The sequence below is a fragment of the Hippoglossus stenolepis genome, chromosome 4 (assembly GCF_022539355.2).
Source record: "Hippoglossus stenolepis isolate QCI-W04-F060 chromosome 4, HSTE1.2, whole genome shotgun sequence".
NCBI lineage: Eukaryota > Metazoa > Chordata > Actinopteri > Pleuronectiformes > Pleuronectidae > Hippoglossus > Hippoglossus stenolepis.
In genome coordinates this window covers 20,727,993-20,746,436 of record NC_061486.1, presented here as the reverse complement: position 1 = coordinate 20,746,436, position 18,444 = coordinate 20,727,993, and the positions used below count along the sequence as shown (strand labels likewise).

The 18,444-nt window shown below is 40.5% G+C and overlaps 1 protein-coding gene across 2 annotated transcripts in view; it reads right to left on the bottom strand.

Annotated features, from left to right (window-relative positions):
- Positions 1-13,593: 13,593 nt before the first annotated feature.
- The window catches only part of snx19b (sorting nexin 19b), a 33,666-nt gene continuing 28,815 nt past the window's right edge, over positions 13,594-18,444 (bottom strand). For both annotated transcript variants that reach the window (XM_035154474.2, XM_035154473.2), the window contains exon 14: positions 13,594-17,291. In XM_035154474.2, coding sequence (XP_035010365.1) covers positions 17,168-17,291 — 124 coding nt within the window. In that variant the 3' untranslated portion in view covers positions 13,594-17,167. The remainder of the gene's footprint in view (positions 17,292-18,444) is intronic.

Sequence of the window (18,444 nt, the reverse complement as noted above, 5' to 3'; positions counted from 1 at the left end):
CACAGCAAGCCAACAGACATATGGGGACATACACTGCATTCATGTTATATGGACAATCTTCTGAGTGGGAAAAATCCTTCACGTCAGAATCCTTGGGGTAATTCAAAGTTAGACATACTTGGAAATTCTGACAGCCATGATGTTCCCTTATGTCTAAAAGTGCTCCTGTTAACCAAAGGTAAAATGCCTGCAAATTGCTGTCAAATGCATAGGAATTGTTTCCATAGTAACACAACTATCTAAAATCTCTGTAATCTCTCTTAAAATGTCTATACACTACACTAACACTAAAGCCGTTTTGAGAGATGAACTCCGGAGAATGTCCACACATAGATTCTCAACTCAGACGTGATCACCGAAACACAGAAATCTCTGGAGCCTTCAGGTGAGGGAAGGTGCAGCAGGCGGAGGCAGAACACAATATAAATATTTTGCTGCAAGGTCATGTGTTTTTATTTACAACACATCAACACTTGCATCGGTCCTTATCGCCAAAAGATTTTTCCAAGTTCACATCTTTTCTATGAGTCCACGTGTCTTATACGACTATGACTTTTTTAATCCTGAGATTGTTGTCTTCTTTTCAGTTTTTGTTTTGTTTTGCATCCATTGCTTGTTAGAAACATGTACAACACACCCACTCACTCACAGTTAAACCTCCTGGAGGATCTACGTATTCTCACATGGGCTCACTCAACTCAGGCGAATGTCCACAGCCTCTATCAGACATTTGTGTCCTCACATAAAGCCCCTCCGGATAATTTCAGGAGATTATCCGGAGTTCAGTGCATGTGTGAAATCAGTTAAAGAGTCTACAGTCATATGTCATCAGTCATTGACCACCAAATGGTATCAGTTACTCCGTGAGTCCGAGTTAACATGTGTGCCAAATTTGAAAAAATTCCTGTGAGGTATTGCTGAGATATCACATTCACAAGGCAAAACATGAATTCAGGGTGCCACCTATTGTTGGAACTTCTGTGGTCGAGTTACGCTTGTGCAACATGTTACACAAGAGTTATATAGGAAGAGTGTAAATCAGTGTGAAACTGCCAACGTATGGTGGTTTACACTTGGTAGTTGATGGCTGATCTCACAATCCTCCCCCTCCCTGGACATAGGTGTGCAGTAAATCCTGTGCTACTCACTTCTGTCAGTCCATTTTCCCCAAAAATGTATTCCTTGAGGTGAGGTGTGTACTGATGAGTCTTGTCATGAGATATGTCCCTAAGTGGCTGTGTGGTCTCTCCAGAGTTCCTACCTTTCAGCAGACCAGCCGGAGCTTTGCGGATGAGTAATGAAATGTCTTCAAGCCCAAACAGCAAGTACTCATACTTCTGTGAGATATCACATGACTTGGATGACTGAAAACCTAAAGACACCACTGGCATTGTTCCTCAGCATGGAGTCCATTCCTTCACAGCCTCTGTCTCTTCTTGTTGCAAACAGATCTTTGTATCATGCCCTCGTTAGCTTAAGGCTTCTATTTGTCACCACTGAACATGATGTTGGAAGTAAGTTTTCATCAGCATCTGCTCTCTGCCATGAAACAAGCCGACATTGTGAGATTGAGCCTTGTTAATGAGTTCCACTCGTTCTGTGCATTGTTTCCTACCAGTGGCTTTAACTGTAGCAACAAGAATATAATGTTTTCATTTGTAAAACCTAGGGCATGCACTTCATTCCTCAACCCATCATTCACTCACCGTCCCAACCATTCAAGTTAAACATTGTCTTTAATCTAGTTTTGTGCTTTGGGTGACAGAGAACTGCTCTTTGCTCCTTGGGCATGTTGCAACAAGATGGCTGCAAAGATCTTTGTCTGATACAGAAGCTGTTTTTCATCACTTAAAAATAACTACAAAATCATATTTTTGAGCAGAGTGGCAGAGCCACATCTCTTAGTTTCCACTTTTGGAGCTCACCACAGGTATGAGTCTTTCATGATAGAACATTCAATATCAGGTCTCCAGTCCTATCTTCCCACTTTTTCATGTTTTCCTGTGTTTTCCCCTTCCCTCATATGTGTAGAATCTCCTCTTTGTGTGTGTGTGTGTGTGTGTGTGTGTGTGTGTGTGTGTGTGTGTGTGTGTGTGTGTGTGTGTGTGTGTGTGTGTGTGTGTGTGTGTGTGTGTGTGTGTGTGTGTGTGTGTGTGTGTGTGTGTGTGTGTGTGTGTGCCTGTGCCTGGCTAGGCATGGTCTTTGGAATGGTTTCCCGCCGACTCACCTGAGACTCATTTTCTCAACAACTCAACAAGCGTGCTGCATTATATAAACCTTCTAACATTCAGCCCACCAAGCACCACCAGATCTGCATCTATTTCCCTACAGTGTGTGCTGCTGGCTGGGCATTATCTATATTCTCTCTTCTCCCACCACCCAGATGATCTTCATTCAACTCTCATCTGTTCCCATATTTCAGTACCAGGTTAAAAAACACTTCCTTGCCAAAAATAAATAAATAGGGGTTAAGGTGAGGATGGGTCTGAGAGGATGGTCTTGGTGACCGAGCTGAAGGAGACTCAGTGTGGGGGTTTCTGTCTCAGGCAACCAAACAATCTTCCACCATAGTAGCCACTGAAAGCTTTGGAAGGAGCTTGGTTGAAGAAGGAAATGCCGTTTCAGGAAGTCAGGAAATGTTGCTCCATATACATTAACATTTAGCATGAATCGTCCAGAATGACTATCAAAACAGTTCACTTACTGTTTTGTTCCAGTAAGTGAACTGGTTCTGATGTCAGAGATGAATTCTTGTTTTAGTCTTTGCTGACTCTCATTAGATCGGCTGGGAACAGTAGAAGACACCCATGCTTGTTCCCGGCACAGTTTCCCTTCATGTCCTCTTCCTGGGGTAAAGTTATGACTACTCTTCGGAGAATGCTATTGAGCCATAAATTAGCTATTAGTGTGGAGATGCTACATATTGACGGCTGATGTTCTCAGTTTATATTTGGCCCTGTGTGTTTCATGGTCATTACACTAATGTCTCTAACGACTCTGCAGTGATTTATTGACACTTAAAGGTCACGACTGTTGCTCATGTCTTCAGACCTCTGTGTGTGTTGCTCCCATCTTACCTTTAGGTCACACAGCTGAAGATATGAGGAAAAGAATGCAATGGCTTTACAGTGGCCATTTGTAAATGAGCAAGACCCTAAAACTAATGGAGGGGGTCAGATAATAAGCAGTGGAGAGTAGACTGATGGATGAGATCGATTTTTACCCTTTTCCTTTTCCTCTTTGACAGCAGTAGAGGAAGATCTCTGTCTTTTGAAGGACATAAGGTTAGAATAAATATTAATAATAATAAAATACTTAAGACAGACAACAACCCACTGAGGCTTTAAACCTAAATTTGCTACTTTGTGACATATGAACTGAAATTCAAGGCAGACAAGAATTTATCACTGTCCTCTGTAGATTGGTTTACTGCTCCTGACTCATTATCCTCTGTTTATTCCAAACAAACTACTTTTTTTGACTGTTTGCAGAAATATTAATCACATCAGATATTCTGAGAACGGTTGATTTACATAAAGTATCATGTGTAAATGTCAAGTAGTTCACATCTACTTGTTTTCCCTGTTCAGGCATCATTAGAACAACAGAAGCAAGATGCAGTCTTGATGGTTTGTCTCATTGTGTCCTATTGTGTTTGAAGCCTCCTTTAAAAAGACAGAGCTCTGGAGAAATTGTTACTTTACAAAAAAAACCCACATTCACATTTTCATATTTTCACACCTTACCATCACTTTTCGTGCGTACAACTAAATTGAAAGTGTGAATGAGCCTGAAGAGCATCTGTCTCTCTCAAGTGTTGTTATCTCAGCCCCAGGGTCGCTGCTGCTCTCTGCTCCAGAGGGCGCAGTCATCAGGGTCTACAGGCAAATACAAGTTCAACAGATTCTGACAGCCTGAGATGAGAGAGGACAGAGGGGAAAATCTCCAGTGATCTATTGTAACATGAAAGGAACAATGTCATTGCTCACTATTAGTACCAAACCTCAGCTACTCTGTTGATACCAGCAGAGTCTCACCTTGGGACAGTTTGCTCTCATTGTATCTGGAGTTTGTGGGTGTTAAACGGCATGTATCCGTCCAGCATTTCATAAAGCAGTGCATCCAACTGCCAGACTGTGTTGGAGCCGGCCTCGTATGCAGAGGTTCCACCAACATGCAAGAGAGGATGAAACAAAAGAAGCAAAGTATGAAGAGCAGGCTGAGGTTTAACATAAACTCATCACTCCAGAGATGAACAGAGGAATGAAGACCAGAAGCTTGAAATCGTACCAGAGAAGGAGTGGTAAGCTCTGTTCCTCAAAACATTTAAAGTCTATGGGCTGCACTCGAGGGCCATCAGAGCTGGTTTCCATCAGGATGTTTTCTGATTCGATGTCTCTGTGGAAGACTCCTACTGAGTGCATCTTAACGTCTGCATCCACTTGCTGCATCATGATGATCTGGCAAAGATAGATACTAGAGTGGTGAAGAGACAGACTCTGAGCGGCTACTGATGTTTGTCAATGCATCCGCTTTACATGTTGTAGCTGTCCTGGAGTTTTTCAACCAGTCGTCATGAAATTTATTTTTTCAAAACTACATTTTCTCTTGAGCACTTTGACCACTCAGCTATTGCTCAAAGGACCGGTTCTGTTCTCTCAACAGAAAACCAGACACTGCAGGCAGCAGAGCACGCAGTTCACACCCATACAACAGAGCCTGAGCAAAAAATAAGACTGCAGAGAACTGCATGCCCATCACAGGAATGTACATTTGAAGCTATGTCAAGGTCTGGATGCCAGTGAGGATGGTAATAACTGTGTGTGTGTGTGTGTGTGTGTGTGTGTGTGTGTGTGTGTGTGTGTGTGTGTGTGTGTGTGTGTGTGTGTGTGTGTGTGTGTGTGTGTGTGTGTGTGTGTGTGTGTGTGTGTGTTCTACACTGGGAAATGATCAGATTTTCTTTTTACAGCCTTTCATTGCCTCTATTCAAAGAGCAGCACAGTCACTTTGTTTCATACGAACAGCTCAGCTATACTGGTTTGGCCTAATAACAATGTGCCACAGCTGCACTGTTTGGCTGGTGAAGGGCCTCTGGAGCTCAGGGCTCATTACTCTTGTGTACACAGTTCTGTGTTTTCTTGTTCAGATAAATGTAACTGTTGAATGCCAACAGATTCATTTTCATTTTCTGTTGGCCCATCAACAAAAAATGAAAATGAATCTGTTGGCATTCAACAGATGCCAACAGATCCAACTTGTTAACTAAGTGTTTCAGCAAGAGGTTGGTTGGTTTGTTGGTTCACCACATAGTGTTAAAATGGGGACGAAAACAGCTGCTTCCCTTTAAGCCATATCTCCAATAATGGATGGCTGGATGTTGGCTGCTTGATAATGTAATTGTCATGATTCAAATTAGGACCCCAACATGTTCCTTCCATTCTGAATTGAATGATCAGATCCCAGACACCAACTAAAGCCTGATGGATGATTAGTGTGGCCACACTGAAATAATAGTGCTTTTGGTATAGAGAGGCAACTAAAGAAAGGCATGCAGATACAGATACAGAAAGTTAATATATATTTATATGCCAAAAAAGAGCCAACCTGATCACCATAGCATGGATCACTGTAGAGTTGTTCTAATTTTACTGATTATCTTGTAGATGCAAATGACCATCAATCAAACCACTTGGTTTATTAAAGCATAAAAGCCAGAACTTAGAGTGTAAAAATGGAATTAGCAGTGATCGTAAAAAATATATTTCTACCAAAAGCAAGCAAACTAAAGGCATGTCAGTAAAGGATTATAACTAAGATGTGGGTCCTAAGCAGCTTACTAAGCATCAGTGCAGGTTGTTACTGTTGAACAGCCGGATCAACCCAATATCCCCCTCTCTGTAGCTGACATAGTCTGATCCCATCAAGTTTTCTAAGATTTTTAATCTACTTAAATGGAGTCAGTGGAATTCTGGGAGGTTTAAAGCGACAAGTTAAGTTGATTTTCCAAATGTATTTGCAAGCAGTTGCATTCATTAGAAGGTGTTTACAACCAATATCTATTCTTTTTGCGACGAAAAAATATGATATACCATTTTGTCATATATGCAAATTACATATATGAATGCATGTCGTGACTGGATATACAGTATATTATATATATTATATCAAAATGTAGGTTTTTTTTGCTTTTTGATGTACAATATATTTCATTGATATATAAATGTTAATTATTTATTTTACAATATTTTTTCTCTTATGTATTTGGTATTTGGTGTTAAAATATGCCCCCTCTAATATAGTATATTAAAGTTTATCCCCTCAGTTTTGGCTGAAGGGTCAGATTCAAAAAATGCCTTTTTTGGTCTCCACCACCTCCTGAGGGAAATCCATATATTCAGCAAACTAGCTAAGTTCCTGTGTCTGTAATTTGGAACTGGGCCTGTAGAAGTTTTTCCCTCACACACAACAGCTGCCTGCTTTGGGAGTGGTGAGAGAGAACCAAAACAGAACAGTTGTGCAGATAAAAAAAAGCCCCATAGACTGGAGGAGAGTTAGCTGGCAATTCTTCCGAGGTTTGACACGACAAGACACAGCATTGACATAACTTTTTGACATTTGATCCATCAACAGAAAAATGAACATTCACATGTAGAAATATACATAGAACAATGCAAATTTAAAAGTCCATTTTGAACTAAATCTAGGTTTTGGCAATATGGACAAAAAGAATACCTTTTATTGTGTCCACATATTGTCTCTGTAAAATAAATTTTAAAATAATTTACATATGTAAAGCGAAATCTTTTCTCTTACCACTTATAGCGCATGAGGCTTTCCAAGAGATCGAATTGCTGCTATTTCTCCACTCAATCTGCCCGATTGGACTGTATGTAAACATACACCTGCAGTAAGCCTGGTTCAGATCTGAGGGGGCACACAGGGTTCAAACCTTTGATCATCCAACAGTGTATAAAAGAGAACAGTCAGCTGCCAGCAAAGATGGTCTGAGAAGCTTCAGGTTGAACTATAAACAAAGAAACCCAGAAAAAAAGATCCCTATACGACCAAGAGAGGGTGTTTTTCTCCAGACTACTGAGGCAGAGAAGCTTCTTTACTCAAACATAAAAATAGAATTAATTAATTTACAAATAATATATCTGAAGGTGACAGTTTTGAGAATCACTGCATAACAATTGATGGGAGATTCACACCTCCTTTCATTACAACAACGACCTGAAGCAGCCAAGACAATGCTGGGTGGCTTCGGTACAAGTCTCACCGTCTCAGCGTGGCTTAAAATCTAAACTCAATCATCTGTACACAACTGTGATAGACGTGAAGATGACAGACCACATGGCAATCTAACGGCAACCTTATACAAACTAATAAATACTATTATAACTAGAATGAAACTCAGTAGCAAATACGTCTTCCACGTCTGCCACAGCTCAACGGCCCTTAAATTCAATCAAGCTGCAGCTAATTTCACACACTCATAGAGATCAGTTCACTAAACAAGTGTGATTGTTTTCATCAAGATCCATGAATTATTTTCTGGGAAAATGTTGACCCCCTATCTAACAACGTGTAAAGAAAGCAACAATATTTCTAAACTTTGTCGCATTCAATTTTTCCCTTGAAATATATTAGAGATAATATCAATATTAAATGTTAAATTTAAACCCAAATATCGCTGTAAATCTGATTAAAATGACTGGTAAAAAGAACAGACCACTTTTTAAAAACATTTCAAAGCTAAATATATAGTGAAAATATGCTTATATTTTCCGCACTTTACAATCTTTTTGGCGGAGGTACAAAAACAAGGCAATCTGTTGAGTATTCAGTATATTTCATTGACTTTGGTTACTGCTTGACAAAAGTTGCCAAATGACTGACTGTCAGATTAATGTTGAGATCCCTAAAAACAAGAATAAAAAAAACATATTCATTCCTCTTTACCTCCTACAGGTGGATATAATATTGCAAGAGTTAATATAGGAAATGACGTTGCCAGTTAACATTTTGCAAACTCATTCACTCCAGTCCAGATGAACAGTTTGTAACTAGGCAGTAACTCTAATGAAGGTTCCTTAACTAAGTTTCCATACTTCCTTCCTGAAGTTGCCGATCAGCAGTACATCTATGCAGGTTGAAGGAGACTCCAGCCTTTATGGGGTCCCAACTCTGGTTACATACTTATTAAAGGAGGACGGTCAAGGGGAGGTGGGAGTGATGCTGATTTTCTCATCTGGCTTCTTGTGCTCGGCAGCTTTATGGTTACTGGTATTTTTTATGAATTTAAGCTGTTTTTTAAGATGCCAAGAAAAACCCCACACACGTGTATTGAAAAGTCTCCGAAACATGTGGGAAGAATATTTGGGGAACAATCGAAGAAGAAGATCTCGTCGAAGTAGAGTTGACGTGTGCATATGTTTGGCTGTTTCACAAATGATGCACACGGACAGGGGGGTCACTGTTCCCCACCTGTTTCATTCACCATCACTTCATTGTCTTAGTGAGTGAGTGCAGCAGGAGCAGCTTTGTTAAATTCACAGTTTAAAGAAGTTGTTGCTGCCGTTTCACCACTGGAGGAGGATTTCCCCAGTTTCACACAGATACAAATACAACGTGAGCCATTTACGCAGGCGGGGAAACAAATTAAGTAGAGGAGGATTGTGGTTACAAACCCAGCTGTGGGTGTTGCTCAGACTGCTCAGTGGTTTGGCTGCATTGCGACAGTGAGTGGGAGAGCTGGTAACCACCAAAACAAAAGGCTGGACTGGGAATCAACCCCTCTCTCCCTGTTGGTGCTTTTCTCACCCCCCTCCCCCATGAGGCCATCATTCATTGTCTTCATTCGCAGCCTCACTGTCATCACATTTAAACTGATGCATTTCCTTTAACTCGCTGCTGACAGTAAACACCAAACAACCCCCCTACAGAGATCACGCTCATTATTTCTGATGATGGATATTATCATGGTAATTAATAATAGAAGATACATAGTCAACCCACAGAGCTGGCCTCCTGAGCTGCCTCTGCTACATCCTCACCTCCACTGCCTCCTGTTCTCAGCAGTAACAGGTGCGTCACCGTTACTTTGCCCTGTAGCGCCTCCCTATGGTCACTTTAAAAATGGACGAAAGGTCAACAGTTTGATTATGTTGCCATCTAGAGGTGAAGGAGCCACACGTCTCGCTCATTCCCAGAAACAATGTCAAATCTTTAGGTTTGGTATGGCTCATGAGACTATGTGTAAAGTTATAAATGTAATTAAAAGTGTTCTGGATGTTACAATAGTCACATAGTAGTGCTCTAATTCACCTTGGATCTGTCTCCCATTGCACATAAGACGGTTAAAGAGCTACTTGACTTGCATTTGAATAATTTAATTTATTGTAGTTTTCATTTTCAACTGTCTCCTATTTGTCTCTTGGTGCTGATATGTTAAGTTTCCATTTTGTCCTGAATCGTGAAGCAGTTTGTGATGTTTGATCATGAAGCTGCCATTTGAAAACAGATGAACTTACTTTCAATCATATTCATCAGCATCTTGATATGTTTGATGGTGATGAAGATGCAGTCAATGAAAACACAACTTGCATGCACGATTATTAATTTGACACAATTGAATCTCCTCAGATTGTATCGTTTACCATATTGAACTGTGTTTTCTGTTTATTTTACTAAATTTTAAGTCATTTCAAGTCACTTACTTTGCTTATGACACACTAGAAGGCGCTGTAGTGGAGCATAGTAACATTGATAGACAATAAATTCTTGCTGGATAGTCTCATTTAAAATATGCATGTTGTTCTCAGCCAGATTGTAAAACTCCAGTGACCATCAGGGGAGATTAACATTTCCAGATTCCAAGACGGTCAGTTTAACAACACGTGTTGCACGTGTTGTTAAAAGAGCAAACTTCTCACGCAGGCAGAAATTAACTCCTCACCTTAGAACAGAAAATCATAAACCCATAACTTTGGCAAAAAGCACAAAAGGTTATTGTTTATGTGCTAATTTTGTTAATCTGTGTGTGTGTGGGGGGGGGGGCCAGGAGTTTCGAGCTTTTTTCATGAGCTTGGACAGATTGATTTTCAAAAGCAGACCTCACTCTACTGAGTAGTTTAATTTTTTCTGGCTGGTCACAGTGTCCTGAGTAGATTTTTCGTACATTTATTTGTTCCAAGATGTTACAGCCACAATGAAACTGACAAAAGAACTGCTCCAAACGTCCTGGAGTGGCCTCGTAGATTTTTATTTATTTCATTTTATTTAAAAAACTGCTACTCATGCTTCCAGAAGTAGACAGAGCTGAAGGTCAGTACAAGTACCTGTGGGGGTTCAGTCTCAGATTTTGTCCTTTAAAGGGCTGTCAGCTCCAACATGTATGTCCTCAGAGCTGCTGGTGTGCGTGTGCACAGTGTGCGTCTGTGTTTTATTACGTAAGAAAGAAAACAAAGAATGAGAACAGAGAACGAAAAGGTGGAGTGAGCCTCTAGAAAACAAGCGGTGATGAGAGGGGATTACATAATCTATAATAAGTGGTTAGCATGTAAATCTGTCCGTGCTGGAGACTGACGCTGATGTGAAACCACGCTTCTACTCCATTAACTGCGGTGGCTTCATGCTGCCACTCAGGACCGCACGCTGATGATACAGACAATTAGCTCCGTGGTCTGGAACAAGATGGACGTCCTCTCATGACACATAATCTTGTTGTTGTTGACTGAGGGAATTTGTGCAATTACATGTTTGGCTGCTTTTTCCTCTCTGTTGCTACGTACATAAACTGTATCACACACGATAAGAAATAAATGTGTGTTTGAATCTGACGGAACAATCTCACCTCAAAGTGTATTCAGTACCCTAACTGTTCTGGAGCTGGCGATCTCACCACAGGAGTAAATCTGAGTGTGTATTCAGCGACAATAAGTCACATAGTTGGCACTGCTGCAAATGTCTGGCCATCACAACAAAAATTATGTCATCCAAAGAAAATGAATAGATTAAGCAATAGTAAAGCATACATTTGTGTCCAATCCAAACCCTCCATCCCACATGTGATGACTCTCACATGTATTAAAAAGAGTTGAGAAAATCCTCAAAGACAATGAAAGAGTTCACTTTCTCGAACGTTTCAATGTGGCTGAGACAATTCATTATTCATCTGCAATAACTTTGTTTTTTCCAAATCTCTAATGGTTCTGTGGTCCCAGTGGTTCACTGTGGGGACCTGCTGCTTTTCTGTTTTAAATCCTTTTCCTCTCACAAAACAAGACATGATCTGGGGCTGGAGAAGGTTGTGCTGCACATTCTCTCTGGTTTAGGATTCTTCTTGTACAGACTGAGGAATTGATCAACAAATATTTGCAGCACGAGCTGTTTTTCTTACAGACGTTGTTATGACTCTAGCTGGTTTTGACACGAACTCGAGCGTGGGGCCTTTTTCTTTCCTGGGTATTGCTCACTTTACCAACTCTCTAATGAACCCACAGACACTGCAGTGATATTCTGAGGCTCCTTACTTATTTGGTGTCATGCTTCAGTGTTTCTGGCTCCAACAACAGAACTGAGCTGTTTTTTTTACGAGTGTGTCACTGGGATGGGCATTTTCCATTTGAAAATGTGTTGTAGGAAATATAGTGGAGCCAGTTTGTTTGAATGGGCCTAATGGTAATAAGTGTTGTTAATTTCCTGGAGCTGTTTGAGTTTGTTAGCAGAGGAGATCTTCAGCTGGATCGTCAAGTCAAATTCAGGGGTGGCTGTGGCTCAGGGGGTAGAGCGGATCGTCCACTCATCCTCCATCCACATCCAGTCTCAGCCAGCAGCAGCAGCAGCAGCAGCACAGATGTCTTTAGCAATTACAACAGCCTCAGCGAGGACTAGCACAACCAGACATGTACAACCAGCAACCCTCATAGAGCTGTTACTGCTCCACTGCACCAAATACAGCTGACTGGCCCTCACTCCTTACAGACTCCATGAGGACCGAGTTAGTGTGCAGGGGCCCATTTCTGCTCAGGGGTCAGGAAGGAGGGCCCCTTAGCAGAATTTTGCTTAGAGCCCCAGAGGGATCGAGGGCGACTCTGGTTTTACACCAGTATAACTGGTTGGTTTCTGGGTCTCAAGACAGTGCCATGAAGCTTCTCTCTATGTTCTGCTGTGTATACTGTACTTGATGGAAACTTGGATATGAGGGGACCAATTGAATTTTTTCTTTTACCCTGCATGGGGCCCCAACAAGTTATTTATAAAGAGAGGTGACATGTATTATTAACTTTAGCTTTAATCCTCAGGAGACTGCACACAGAACACAGAACTTTACATTAATCCCTAGATCATGCAACACGGCTGAAAGCTCATGAGCAAGTGAGTATATGGACTTAAAGTGGAGAGTGTTTTATCAAGTTCATTTCTGAAGTGCTCAACATAATGATACACATACCTACTAATTCCACAAACGTCTGTCTGTCTGTATTTAGAACACATATCTCACAAACCATTCAACTGATCTGCTTCAAATTTGGCATGAGTGTTGTTCATTGCCCTAGAAAGTGTATAGCTGAATTTGGTGTCACATTATTTCACCTTATCGGACTGACAGAGACATTCACGCATGCTGATCTCCGTCATGGCAACAACATTCTTAGAATCACTTTGACTTTAACAATTTGTCTTCAAAGTAAAAGCACAATTGCCATTTCGTTGCCAGCGCATAATTCCAGGGTATATTACAGAACAGAAGAAAAGTTGCGAACTTGGGTCTGAAGATTGAGTCGGTTTCTTAACAGACCTCTGAAAGAACCAAAAATCTGTCTGTGGCTTCCAATCCAGGTCACATCACGGGCTGATATTTGTTGCCTGGCAGTGATACATCACAGGAAAATACATCAATTTAAGTTTTCTAAATCAAATCTAAATCAATTAAAGTTAAAAAAAACTAACTGTGGGATGTTGAAATTGAAACTGTGAAGCACTTATCCAAGCCTGAGCCCCAGGGTCATAGCCTTCAGGAGAGTCAGAAGTCAGATGAGGACATAAATATCATATTTGACTTACAGAAAAGAAATGTATTCAGTGTACATTTTCAACAAAACACACTCATGTCTATATCTGTATTCCTCGGTTTCGCAACTTATCCATAGTGTTCTTTACAGTTTTATCTGTAAATCAAATTTCTGAGGAGTAATGCAAAGCTGCCCTGCAATGGCCTCCCACCTCCCCACCACCTCATCCCAACCCTCCTTTGTTGTTAGAGAAGTGGAGCTGAACACAAACTTCTCCAAGAAATGGGTCTGATCTTTATTAAGGGTTGTATAGAGGTTTTTATCCACAATCTCCTTGTTGTTGTTGGACATGAATCATGAGTCTGCAGGCTACAGCAAATTAGTGGCGGGCTGACTGAGCACAGAAAAGAGAGATTTATATGGAATACAGACATTTCTGATGAACCTCAGCACTGTTAGAAGCAGGCATGGGATACATTTAAAATTAAATCTCATAAAAAATAAGCCAGCTACTCACCAGCCTGCTGTAAAATGTAAAACCGCCTCAGGCCAAGAAAACAACGAGTGCGAACAACAGTTGGATGTTTTAATAAATCATGTTTGGTAACTTTATTGTGTTGGCAAATATATATTCAGGAACCACTAGCAAGCGTTTTAAAAGACTGTGACACAATCGGTGAGAGGAAAAAGGCGAGAGGGATCACAGCGTTAATATTAACACAACCACATGTTCAAAAGTCTGATAACAGACAACAAGACACAAACGTGAAAACCAGTGCAGAGGAGAACGGAAATAACAGTTAATCATTATCACACATTACTATGAAAGACTAAACTCTGCTGTTCTACGTAACATTTAATATAAATATGTGAAGTTCTAATAGCAAACAGCACTGTGCATTTTTCTATTAGGAGTCAAACATCTACCATCTACTGATTGAAGGAGGAAAGTACAGCAGCCACCACATGACAAACACTGATCTCTTTTTACTTGGGTTTTATGATGACGATGCTTTGACATGATCCTTTTAACAATCGTTTCTCTTGCCGTTGTAGCTACATATGAAATGATCACATAACAAAACAGTTGGCTTTACACAAACAAAAACCCCCCAAAGTTCCCTGTTCTAATATTATACAGACTTTTCTTGTTATAAACATAAGTTGTTGCACATTGTTATGATTAAAATATCCAGTCTATGCAACACACAGTAGCCAACAGGCAGGATGTTTTTTTTGTACAGTACCATTGTCGTGAACTACTTTCAGATTGTTTTGTGCAGATTTATATGACCACTATGATGAAAATCAAGATAAGATAATATTAAAAGGTGTTGTTAAAGCAGTGATACACTGAGCAGGTAAGTTTCTGTCTCTGTGCCAGTTGTATGAAGCAATGTGATCATGTTCTGTGGCAATTTGCAGTTTAATCATAACAACATACATGGAATTCCTTCATCAGACAGAATGAGAAAGCAAATGTACGACCCTCCGCAGCATTCTGTAACATACAACAACTGTAACATACAACTGTAACATACAACAACTGTAACATACAACTGTAACATACAACTGTAACGCTTCAACGTTCAGCACAGTCGCTCACATAAAAAGAACAGTAAACAGGTTCACCACAGGGAGCTACAAGGGGCTGCTTGTCACTCTGCAGCTGCACACCTGCAGGACACACCAAACCAAACTCCCATCAATCTGCCTGTAAGGCAAAACCCAGGGGGTAAAAAGCACTTCACAATACTGCAGGGGGCCCCTCTCCGTCAGCAGCTCACTCCTTCTTTTATGGTTGGAATTCAGAATAAGACATTATGTCATATTTCAAACACATAAATAGGTTAATAAATACACTGAATCACAAGTAAACACAATGGAAAGAAACAAAGGAATTTAAGACGAGGATGCGGGTTTAAGTGCAAAAAACAATGGAATGATCGTAGCATTAAAATATGGCCTTGTTTTTCACCACAAAAGACAGAATGAAACATTTCACATGACTTAACTGTCTTAACATTTTGGAACAAAAAGAATGTTGGCAGAAAATGTTGATGTACTCTGTACTACATCATTTTGTGTGTGTATGTGACAATATTAAGGTCACAACGTTTTCTGTTCATTCTTTATCCAAGTGGCACTGACCACAAATAAGGCAATAAGATAATAAGGCAATTTTCACAAATATGAAAACCTTCAAAAGTTTGTTTACAGTGACTGCAGATTGTGTGGTGACGCCACTAAAACCCTCTTCAGATGGTTCCTAAGGTGACTGAAGGACGAGGGTTCGGGCTCAGACGACCTTCGGGCTCATATGGGCATCAAACAGATCTGGGGCTTGTTAAGTGGAAATCCAGGATATTATTTAGGCCAATTGGGGGGAATGAAAACATGTCATCTTTCTTTATTTACAATCTATGATCATGATTATCTGCTGACTGTCTCACACCTCATTCATATCCTGCCTTTACTTTGATAATCAACAGAATGAGTAAGAATAAGTGAGTTAGTACCAATGATCAGACGCTGTTATTTTAAAGAACAGGATGACAACACATCACTGAATAGTCTGAGCATTGACTGTATATCAAAAATGGACGGAAGGACTGCTCTGAAGAAGTGAAGCCAAAGCATCTCAATTCCCACCGAGTGGACATGGACCAAACTAAAAGGTCAAAGTACAAGTCCAATAAAGTTTTCTCAAAAATGGATTCTGTCATTTTAAGTAGTTCTTATTACACTGACTCATGTTTCTGACAAGTTTGGTTTATATTCGTTATTTGATGATTAATAACAGGGTGATATGTCATGATTAACAATTGAGACTGACTCGCGATTAGTCGAGCATGGAAATTGACAGGACCCCACTAACACTGCTCATATCCGAGATATTTTGGCTTCACTTCTGGATAATGGAGACGTGTCGTCCATCTTTATAGACAGCCTATGTATCAGAGTATAAAAATGTTGTGAATCATAAGCTATGGCCCTCAGAGTCACCGGATTTCAACCCAGTTAAACACCAAAGAGTAGATTCTGGACCAGCATGTTTGACAGATCCCTCCACCACCACCATCATCATCATCAAAACACCAGATGAGGAAATATCTTTGGGAAGAATGGAAATCTTCCTTCCAGTAGAGTTCAGAGACTCACTGAAGCTGTTCTGGTGGCACATGGTGACCCAACGTCTTTCCAAGACAATTGATGTTGGTTTTTCTTCATTGCACAAGAGAATATGCTTCTATGTAATTTACGCTTAAAGACCTGTGGTTAACCAGCCTGCCAGCTCACTGTTTTACAGTAGCCTACAAAAAAGTTATTGACTGGACCTCTGCCAACAGCAGACGTCCTTCGTATACCTGCTTTTGTGAGGCTCGACTCTCTTATTATTTAGACATTAACTGCACCGTGGAACTTATTAAAAGAACCTACCTGGAAAGCCAGTAAAATACCTTATGGACAACTCTTCATCCCAACTCACATGTACTTTTCCTACATTCGGATAGTTGCAGGTTTAAAATCACTGCAAGAGACCTATGCTCCCCTCACGAGGACGTATATTGTGTCAGAATCAGGATTGGGTATATACAGCGCCAGCAGGACACTGACGAATGAAACTGGTCAACAGCTAAATCTTGGGGTGATAAATCCTGCTTCACTAGATGAGAGACAGAGGTGCGAGGTCTTGTTCCCAGAGACGGTGGGAGGGGATGAGGACAGAGTGTGAAAACCATCTGTAGTGAGTTTAGTCAAAGCTGGACGTAGACAACGGACAAGGCTTTGCCACATGTTTGGATCGCACGTCAGGCACATTCGATCAAACACAAACCAGGTGCTCTCGTGTAATTAATGCTTCCTCAAACATGTGTGTTCGTATACAGGACACTGTGCTCAAGACACTCATGTCCGTACATCAGTACATAATTAGAGACAGAGCAGACGGACCTCGGGAGATTAAAGTGGGGACAGAGGAAATTCAGTCTTACCAGAAATATTCACTCACACTGTGATCACAGAACGTTAGCAGAACAGGAGCATCCTCGACGTCACGCTGCTTTTCAGCATCTCATCTGAACTGAATGACGAGTCAGCTTGATGAAAATTGAAAGCTGGGTTAGCAGGTGTTCTTGTGGGTCGTCTCCTCATGCCAGCAACTTCTCAGGGTTTTTAGAGAGGGTCTGCAGCAGCCTCCTCTGGAAGTCCTCCTCAGGTATTTCAGGAACCAGGAACTCCAGCAGAAGGTCAAATATACAGTAGACCAGGTGTCTAAGAGAACAGGAGCGGCACATTACTCTTTTCATCTGAATTAGACCTGGTCAGGATATGCTTTGATAAAGTGGCTGATGTAAATGAAAAAACAAATGATAAGGATCTTATTTGAGTTTGTGTCACTGTCTTTCTGTATGCAAAGAAGGAGGTTTAAGTTATTTCAGGCTATAGCTGACCAAAAAATTTGTTTGCATTGTTGTATGTTGCTTAGCCTCTAGGTGATACACATAACCAAACTGTACTATGTACATCCTGAGTTGACAAATTTACCATCAGGAGGCAACTACATTGTAACGTCAGTGTTTACTGAATTTAGATATAAGCATTGAAACAACAACAAAAAGGTATTCTTACATAGTGATTACTTACAATAATATATACACAGCCAGGTATTTTATAACAAAAAAAAGAGTCCAAATATTTGACCTTCAGGGTGTAAATCAAATGTACATCAAACTAGAAGCCTTCACCCACCATTGCAGATTTAGTCTACATACATTTTCTTTCCAGACTCATGAGGTATATAATGAAGACTTTAAAGGAATTTGATAAAGGGTATTAGGAGTATTTTATCATATTTGGCGTATGAATTCTTGAGTTAGGACCAAAAGAGGTCACAATGACCTTTAACCTCCTAATTCTTATCAGTTCATCTTTGAGTCCACATCCACCAAATGAAGGTGGTTTGAGAACAGTTACACTCACACTCTAAAAGGCTCATTTTTAAAAATTGGGTAAAAAGCTGCCCTTTGATGAAGCAATCGTCATGCAAACATATCACTGAAATGATGAAGAAGCAGAGCAGAGTGGTAACAGAGGGCGACAAGCTCAGACACTTGGTGAAAATTGGCCTAAATAATGATTAACTGCAACATAATTTGTCTCATCATCCCTGAGATGTCCCTACTCTTATCCTGATGTTCAACACCAGAAGTAACAAAGTCACCTGAATGTGATAAAGACAAGACATATTCTGTATCTGTCTACGTGTATCCAATGTGCTCCCTGTCCATGTTAGAGCTAAAGCGAGGTCAGGAGGCTCTCGCACAGAACTGAGACAAAACCGCTGACTACTGACATTTTCTATGATTACAAAGGACATCATTATTACATGAAATAAGTTGGAAACCAGTGGCCATCCAGTGACCAT